The following is a 10065-nucleotide window of genomic DNA, read 5'->3' as shown; positions in this document are numbered from 1 at the left end:
TCACGCATAAGACCTCAAATTCGAAAAGAAAATGTCAACAAATTAAATTTTGCAGGGCATCAATTGGGTGTACTATAGAAAAAGAAAGTAGGCTAGAGTGTATAATACATATGGTCGTGCATACATACAAGTTTTTGTTGACACATGCATACACATAAATGGGATGATTACTATAAACTTGGTAAAAAAAAAAAAAAAAAAGAAAGAAGAATAGATAAATCATTTTATGAATCAAGGAGGGAACCAACTGGAGATGGAGGGACTGGAACATCCATTGTCCCTTCCAACATCAAGATTACATTTTTCATTAAAGGACGCAAAACTGGATCTTCTTGGATGCACCATAACCCCACTTTTACCATTCTTTCCAGAGTCATGAAGTCCATGTTTTCATCTTCAACAAGCTTCTCCAATTCTCCAGCCATAAAGCAATCATAAACCCAACTAGAAAGAATTATCTTATCTGTCGTTGGAACATTTACTGTTATACTGCTTCTGCAACATACAATCTCCAAAAGCACAATACCAAAACTGTATATGTCTGCTTTTACTGATATCAAGGCGTTCATTTTCCACTCAGGTGCCAAGTAGAAGTACCCAGCTGTCCGCTCTGCCTCCACAGCTGTTTTTGATTGATTTGGCAGTAATAGCTTGGCCAATCCAAAATCAGAGATCTTTGCAGTCCATGTCTCATCTATAAGTATGTTTTGGGGCTTTATGTTGCAGTGGATGACATGGACTTCACACTCATCGTGTAGATAGAGAATCCCTCTGGCCACATCCCGTGCAATTCTTACTCTTTCTTTCCAAATGGGGCGCATCTTAGCCTTGAAGAGTAGATCTGCAAGTGAGCCATTGCTCATGTATTCATAAACAAGAAGTTTTCTAGAGCCCTCCATACAAAATCCAAGCAACCGAACCAAGTTTCTGTGATGAGTTCTTGCAATTGCTGTAATTTCAGTTCGAAATTCCCTGTGCCCTTCTTCCACGAATCTCTCTAGTCTTTTAACAGCAATAGTTTTGTTACCTCCAGGTATAGTTCCTTTGTAAACAACCCCAAAAGTGCCCTTACCTAACTCTTCCTTGAAGCCATCTGTTGCTTGCTCAAGCTCATTGTAAGAAAATGATCGCAAAGTAAACTCTTCAATCAATCCCAAATTTGCATTTTCTGACAGATTTCTGTACCTGTAAACTTGATGTCTGTATCTGAACAGAGTATAGATGGCAAACATGAAACAAAGGCATGAAATAGAACCCAAGGTTATGGCAAGAATCAAAATCAGACCTCTTTTCCTTTCGATCTTTGGACCAAAGATTTCTGGAGGCAAGGGGATTGGAGGGGTTGTAATATTTTTCAGAATCACCTTGAAGAAAGCCATAGCTGATATGTTTTTACTTGCTCTACTATATCTAAGTGGAAGTTTATATTTGTTGCAAGCACCACTCATATATAATACGGCTCCGCAATTACAATCTTCCAAGCAAGACATGCCGCAATCGTTCTTCTTCATTTGTACCGATGAGTAAGGATAATCACCCCACAATATGTTTTCCAAAGGAACGATGCGGTACAGCATCGCTGGATGTTCACTGCGTCTGCAACTATTGTCATTGAAGTTCTTGTAGCAGCCCAGGAACTTATTGCTGGAGTTGACGAAATCAAATCCAGGATAACACTTGCAGGGACCATTGTTGGCGCCCACGCCTGAGCAGTAACTGCTCCATCCACAGAAACCGCTGACTTCACACTGGTTAGCCAACGACGACCATTCCACCAACATACTTGAGCTATTATTGCTCTCAAAGTGGTGTGAATACAATCTAAATATCCCATCCGCATCAAGTGTTGCGCGGTAGATAATAGATCCATTTTTCTTGTCAGAATAGTGGCTACTTGCCAAAATGCGTCCGCCCAAACTATCTCCGCGTAGGGATAGAACGCCTGAACGACTAAGAGTCAGCATTACATCGGTACCGCTGTTGTTTGTTCCAGAAGACCAGAAAATGTCATATGGTAGACCCGAGCTTTTTACAGGGTAGGCAGCAAGGTTTCCATCATACTGCATATAAAGATAAAATTGACCACTCGATTGGTCTGACTTAGACACACTCGAAACTAATTCATTGCCAGTAGACAGATTCTGACCTCCTAATATGGTATCGGTAGGATAATCAAAGGTTTGCCAGATAACATCAGAATCGTTGTAGAGCACAAAATTTCCGGAATCAAGCGTCGCAGCTGAAGCCGTCTCGCCTGGAGGCGCATCAGCAATGTATGTACTCACATTGGCTGCTCCAATTCGAAGCTGTAGACCATCTCTGGTTAGTTGCAGTGTAGCATTTGGGTAGACAGGTGGATAATCTAGATAGGCCGTCCAGGTGACTATTTTCTCAGTTTGATTAATCAGCCAAACGCCGATGGCAAAGCCATCACCATGTGGGTAAAAACCAAATGCAAAATGGCCAGAAGGTGAGAGCCATGAAGTACGGTTTGCTTTCGGGGAAAGCGAAGAGCCTAAGGATATCTTGTTGGTGTGGTTGCGTTGAGCGTTTGCGTATTCAGAAAGTAGGAAAACAAGCAGGAGGAGTAGAACAGGTATGGAAGCCATGATGCAAAGAGTGAGGGAGGAGAGAATCACCTTACTGCTATTGCTATATATATATATATATATAATTAAATTAAATTAATTTTTTTTTTTTTTTTAAAAAAAAAAAAGATAATCGCCTCTCAACAGTGATTTTTGCTTGGCCCTGTTTTGCCCATGAATAATTTACTGACCCATTTAGTCTGGGACTCTGGTAAGGAATAAACGCTTTTCTGTCTTGTTTCTTGTCTTTTCGTAGGCCTTTCCATCTAGTATTTTCGTTGGCTTTATCGTCTTTTTCCACCCTATGCGTTTTGCAGTCATTGTCCCAGTCCCACACAGAGAGAGAGAGCGGTGAGGGCGAGAAAGATAATAGGGACTGACAGCTGGATTAGGAGAAAATAATCAGCCCGAGATCATGTTAGGAATGTAATGTGCAGAAGATTCATAAACAACACAGAAATCCTTAAGAAAATATTACATAAGAAATAGCAAAAATCTGAAAAAAAAAAAAAAATAGCTTTGATGCGCGCGTAGGATCACTATCTTCTAAGATCATACACCAGTTTCATAGTGATTTACTTATTGAATCATGTTGTTACTTTCATTCCACCTGTAGAACACCTTAGTATTTTGCAAATTAGCAGCTTGTTGGGTTGTAAAGTAAGAAAATTGCAAGTGAATGACTTACTTTGTTAGCTTTTGCTTAGATTGTAGTTAATTGTTAATGCTTTAATCATGTCTGTTAAGCGTTTATATTGATGATACTTGATGTTATTTAAGGTCGCATGATTAGTTGCCACACGTCATTCATTTTCGCTTTCTGTTATAGTATACTCTACTAAATAGAAATACAGCGAGAGCTAGTAATACTATAGGCCTAGTAATATTGATAAACATGGAAGTATATTGTTATAGACCTCTTAACTTCTAGGAAAAAGTGTGGAGAAAGAGACACAAGCTCTGGAAAGAAACTGGAGGTTAGATCAAGAGAAGTTTTGGTTTTTCTTCTCTTCCACCTTTTATTTCTGTTATGTAGTTTATATTTTAATTAGGGTTAGATTGAAGCTTGATGTTCAAATTTAATTGTACTCGCAAGCGCACGAGTCGTGTGCAATATAGCGTGTGTGCAAGCGCGAGGTCAATCCACAGGGATTTGTGTTGGATAAACCAATTTCTATTTAAACCAATTCTATTTTAACATAGTTCCGAATTTCGTGATTTTTGTCGTGCAAAAATAAAACATAAACTAAAAAAAATGATGAAATAAAATGGTAAAGAATACTAAGATTTTAGAATTCACTTCACCAAATCTTAACTCTATATTCTTGTATTTGTTCCTACAATCGGCAAACTATTGTGCTGAAACTGTTGTTCGATGTTTTACAAATATCAAATTTAAATCATTCAATAAATCCACCCATTTTTACAAATAAAAACAATTATCCGATTTGAAATTAAATCATCCTCTGTATCCGTTTGGTTAACGAATCACAACGGATATCCGATTTCAATAGAATGAATTGATGTATCCGAAGGATGAAACACATCAAATATCCAACTCCAACACATAACAGTTCATCACATTCAATTAAACGATATAAATCAACCAATTGAATGAAAATCTACAACATCCTTATTCGAAATCAAAATTGTATAAACAAAATACGAGAATACATGAGTTTGTCAATGACGAAGCTTCATCTTCAACCTTAGTTGAAAGATTTAGCCTCTCATGATAACAAAAACAACCAAAAATTGAATTGTCATCATCAAAAAAATAAAACTTACAATGAAAACAAAGCAAAAGCTTCCCCACGGCAATACGTCGTATTTCAGCTTAAAACATCGCCTCCCAATGCCCCGTTACAAGAGAAAAAGCTGTATATAAATAATAAAAAACTAGGGTTCAGCGCTGCCAGGTCAGCGTGAGTGCGCTCGATCGCACCCAAGGTGCGCTCGAGCGCACTTGGTTTTTTTCAAGGCTCCTACGGCGCAGCACTTAAGCGATGCATGCTAGGGCTGACGTGGTCGTGCGCTCGAGCGTGCCGTGCTTGAGCTTGAGCGCAGGTGCGCTCGATCGTCGCTCAGTGCGCTCGATCGCACTTCCAGGGATCTTCAATTATTTTGCTTATTTCCACCCTCAAACCGCAGTTTTCTCTTATTGACCTGCAACACACCAAAACACCAAAACTAACAAAAAATATCAGAAATTAACACAGCTAAGAGCTTAACAAACATAAGTAAAGGGGGCCCAAATATACAATATTTGGCACTCATCAAAGCCCTAGTCATATCTATTTAGGATTTCAATATTGGCGCATTTGCTACAATTATATTTTTGTGTATTTAACTTGATTAATTCCTGTTATCTTGTATTTCTCATATGTGTTTGCCTGATCAACATATGCATGTGGTATACACTAGTTAATTAAATCAATTTGGATGACCGAGTCCTAGGTTTAATAAGAGTAACAAAAGAAATCCACACCGGGTTCTTGGGCTAATCAACATGGAGAACCGGGAGTATATACCCATGTCCTAGGCCTCATGTGTTTGTCGAGTTTCACAGATTTATGCTTTCTTAAAGAACAACTTAGTATATGATAATCGCCAAATATTGCATACTTGGACCCCTTTATTTACATTAGTTAATCCTTTAGCTGTGTCGTTATTTAATATTTTGTATTAGTTTTGTGTTTTTAATGTTTTGTAGGTCAATAAAGAAAAACTACAGCTTTAAAGGAAAAAATGCAAAGTTTGGAAGAAAACATACTTTCAGAAGACCTAGATGATGTGGTTAAGTCTAACCAAATCCAAGAAAAGGTTAAATCGGATTAAAGATCAGATTGGATTAAATTTCAGATTGGATAAAGATTTCGGATTGGATTCAAATTTAGATTTTGCACATATCTCAGTATTTTAACTATAACTTTCCGGTCAAATATCGGATTGAAGTGATTCAAGCGGCATTGGAAAGCTAACTCAAAATAATACAGTTCATTGTGAAATAAGATTTTTCTAATTCGGAAGGTTACTATGCCAAAATTGCCCCACAATAAAAGGACACAAATCTGTATGAATCCAATTCCGATTTCAGACTTCTATTTGGACCGGGAGATAGACCTCCGAATTATCTAGGTTTACTAGGGCTTCTAGGATTTTTCTAAGCCTATAAATAGACCTCTTTGCATTCAAGAATAGATATAAAATTCCAAAGAGCAAAATTCTACAGTTTTTCTCTTTTTAGTTTAGGTTTTCTTTAGATTTAGGTTTTATTTTTATGTGGAGCTAAATTCCCAACTAAGGTTAGGGATGAACCCTTACCGATGAAGAACATCAATGCTTTCATGTAAGTCTTTATTTATCTGATTTTATTGGGTTTAATATTTCAATTGTTTTACTTCTTTTTAATGTGTGGAGTGATTCTTGGATATCTTTTGTGATTCAAGGATACACTTGATGATTTAAGATAATTCACATAATTGATTGCTTGATTTTATTTGCCTAAATAATTGGATATCCCTTGTAATTTGTTCTACAGATACATTTGGTGTTTCAATTGAGATTGGATATCTTTTGTGATTTACGGATACATCTGATGATTTAATTGATATTAGATTCCTCTTGTGATTTGTGCAATGAATGGATACATGGGATGGTTTTGATTAATTGTTTGAAGTATAGTAAAACATATCTATGATTTTAATTGTGAGAACTTCAGATTAATATTGATAAACATGGAAGTATATTGCTATGATTCGGTGAGTGTGAATTCCCAAACCTTAGTATTTTATCTCGTAGTTTATTTTAATTAGTTTATGCTTATCTTTTAATTTTTTAAAACCAAAATTCAAAACCCTTTTGGAACTAGGTTAGGGTAAAATTAGTTTAGATTTAAATTGCTCTTTCAAAAATACAATTCTCTATGGAATCGACCTCGCACTTGCAATCCATTAAACTACAATCGATTCGTGCACTTTCGAGTTAAATAAATTTGCACAATAAGTTTTTGGCGTCGTTGCCGGGGAATTGTTTAATTTTTGAAACCAATTTATTTCTAGATTAGTTTTATTCTTCTACTAGTTATAATTAGGATTTTATTTTTCTGTAATTTGTTTTGTTTTATTCCTGTTACTAATAAAAAAAAAAAAAAATTCATTATATTTTGTTTTTTTATGTATTTATTATTATTTGTTTTGTTTCTAACAGCAATTAATCTTTTAATGTTTATTTCTATGAAAAAAATATTGCTATTAGTTTTTATTGATAGGTGTTTTGGTGTTAAAGTCTAGGGGACGCCCTGGCCTTGTTCACACCCAAATTTCTTTACTTCTGGTAATGTATTTCTATAGTACACATTGAGGCCAATGTATAATTCAAGTTTGGGGGTATGAAAAAACACTTTGTCTGTTTATTTTTGTTCTTATTTGTTTATTTTTATTTGTCATTTTGTGTTAAAAAAATTTGAAAAAAATATAAAAATTGTGCTATGTTGTTGTCAAGTTTGAGTTAAACTGTAACTATGATTTGCATTTCATTAGCTTGCTTAAAGGGTTGAACACATCATTATGTCATTAGGAGTTTGAGTCCCTTAACTTATTTTTGGGTAAATGAGATTTCACTTGTTTTGAGATAAATTTTTATGAGCACATTAGCATGTGTTTTGTGAGTTATGATGTTTGAGTTTAAGCTTGTTCTCTTTGAGATTTGTTAGATGACCTATTGATGAATAAGCATTGGCTTGCAAGATATTAAAAAATAAATAAATAAATAAATAAGAGAAGGAAAAAGAAAAGAAAGATCATGTTGAGTTTTCCGCTGAGTAACCGGACCTCTTGCCTCATTAAGCATTGAGTGTTCGCGTCAAAAGGTGTGAAATTCAGTGTTGATTTATGATATGGCTAGTCTGGCTTTGTAGCCTTTTTGACTTAAGTTAATAAGCCCTTAGGAATGTTCTACATCTAGTGCCCTAAAGCCACCTGGCTTGAGAGTCATTGGCTTAACACTTGTTACATGGGTCAATTAGAAAGCTTAAGGGAGTTAGACATTGCAGAGCCTATAAAAAAAAAGGGGAAAAAAAAATACATATCTTGCCTTGGTTGTTACACTTGATAGAGATTTCTACAAATTTTATGGAACTTGTCTTGAGTTTAAACTGAAAACTTCATGATTGTATGCTGATTACACTTTACACATTTCAGAACATATGAGGTCTCAATTGTCCATTTATGAGTGATTTGATTTTGGATTTCCTTTTGACTGTTATAATGGTGTTTGTCATTTTAAGCTTGCTCATGAATAAGAACCATGGTTTATGTGAAACTTCTTTCTTGTTAACAACATAGTGCTACAATGTTTGTGGGTATCATTTCTGTTAAGCTCTCATGAGACTTCACTCGTCTACTAGGGATGCCTATGGGTTTAAAAGGCTTGTTGCATATGCTAAATGCAATCGTCTCTCCCACGAAAGATGATTTATGTTTCTTACTTTCATTATATTTTTCGTTTTGTTTTGCTAAGGGACTAGCAAAATGTAAGTTTGGGGGTGTTTGATAAGTGCCAAATATTGCATACTTGGACCCCTTTATTTACATTAGTTAATCTTTTAGCTGTGTCGTTATTTAATATTTTGTACTAGTTTTGTGTTTTTAATGTTTTGTAGGTCAATAAAGAAAAACTACAGCTTTAAAGGGAAAAATGAAAAGTTTAGAAGAAATCATACTTTGAGAAGACCTAGATGATGTGGTTAAGTCTAACTAAATCCAAGAAAAGGTTAAATCGGATTAAAGATCAGATTGGATTAAATTTCAGATTGGATAAAGATTTCGGATTGGATTCAAATTTAGATTTTGCACACGTCTCATTATTTTGACCATAACTTTCTAGTCAAATACCGTATTGAATTGATTCAAGCAGAATTGGAAAGCTAACTCGAAATACTACAGTTCATTGTGAAATAAGATTTTCCTAATTCGGAAGGTTACAATGCCAAAATCACCCCGCAATAAAAGGACACAAATTTGTACGAATCCAATTTCGATTTCAGACTTTTATTTGAACAGGGAGACAGACCTCCGAATTATCTAGGTTTACTAGGGCTTCTAGGACTTTCTTAAGCCTATAAATAGACCTCTTTGAATTCAAGAATAGATATAGAATTCCAAAGAGCAAAATTCAACAGTTTTTCTCTTTTTAGTTTAGGTTTTCTTTAGATTTAGGTTTTATTTTTATGTGGAGCTAAATTCCCAACTAAGATTGGGGATGAAGCCTCACCGATGAAGAACATCAATACTTTCATGTAAGTCTTTATTTATCTGATTTTGTTGGGTTTAATTTTTCAATTGTTTTACTTCTTTTCAATGTGTGGAGTGATTCTTGGATATCTTTTGTGATTCAAGGATACCCTTGATGCTTTAAGATAATTTCACATAATTGATTGCTTGATTTTATTTGCCTAAATAATTGGCTATCCCTTGTGATTTGTTCTACGGATACATTTAGGCTCCGTTTACTTCGACGTAAAATGATTTCCGTATTTTACGGTGTTTACTTCGACGTAAAATAGTGGTCAACGGAAAATATTTTCTTTTTGACCGAAAATTCTTCTTTAATTTTAGGAAAATGGTTTACGGTTTTGAAAACCGTAAACCATTTTCCGACTATGAGCATCTCATTCTTAAATTGATGGATCTTGCCAAGACTCGCCTAGAACCTCGTCGGGACTTGATTGGGTCCCACCCGGGACTTGACCAGGACTTACCCGAGACCTGCCCGGGACTTGACCGGAACCCTCCCGAGACTTGACCGGAACCCGCCCGGGACCTAACCAGGACTTGCTCGGGACCTGATCGAGACATGACCGAGACCCGCCCGGGACCTGCCTGGGAACTGCCCGGGATGTAACCGGGACTTGCCCGGGACCCGCCCGGGACCAGACCGGGACCTGTCCAGGACCTGCCCGGGACGTAACCGGGACCCCGGAGAGACCTGCCCGAGACCCGCCCGGGACCTGACCGGGACTTGACCGGGACCCGCCCGAGACCTGCCCTGGACGCCATGGGGACCTGCCCGGGACCCGCCTGAGACCTAACCGGGACCTGACCTGGACCCTCCCGGAACTTGCCCGGGAGCCGCCTGAGACCTAACCAGGACCCGCTCTGGACCTGACCGGGACCTGACCGAGACTTGAGCGGGACTTGCCCGGGACCCGCCCGAGACCCCGGAGGGACCTGCCCGGGACCTAACCGGGACCCACCTGGGACCTGATCGGGACTTGACCGGGACCCGCCCGGGACCTGCCCGGGACGCCGGAGGGACCTGCCCGAGACCCGCCTGAGACCTGACCGGGACTTGCCCGGGACTTGACCGGGATATCTTTTGTGATTTACGGATACATCTGATGATTTAATTGATAATGGATTCCTCTTGTGATTTGTGCAATGAATGTATAAATGGGATGGTTTTGATTAATTGTTTG

At 37.5% G+C, this 10065-nt stretch overlaps 1 protein-coding gene across 1 annotated transcript; it reads right to left on the bottom strand.

Annotated features, from left to right (window-relative positions):
- Nucleotides 1-224: 224 nt before the first annotated feature.
- Nucleotides 225-2609, bottom strand: LOC132165016 (G-type lectin S-receptor-like serine/threonine-protein kinase LECRK1). Its single transcript, XM_059575529.1, has one exon. The coding sequence runs from the start codon at nucleotides 2607-2609 to the stop codon at nucleotides 225-227; it is 2385 nt and encodes a 794-aa protein (XP_059431512.1).
- Between the last annotated feature and the right edge of the window lie 7456 nt (nucleotides 2610-10065).

The sequence above is a fragment of the Corylus avellana genome, chromosome ca11, assembly GCF_901000735.1.
Source record: "Corylus avellana chromosome ca11, CavTom2PMs-1.0".
In the NCBI taxonomy this organism is placed as follows: domain Eukaryota; kingdom Viridiplantae; phylum Streptophyta; class Magnoliopsida; order Fagales; family Betulaceae; genus Corylus; species Corylus avellana.
This window is presented reverse-complemented; position numbering and strand designations above follow the sequence as displayed.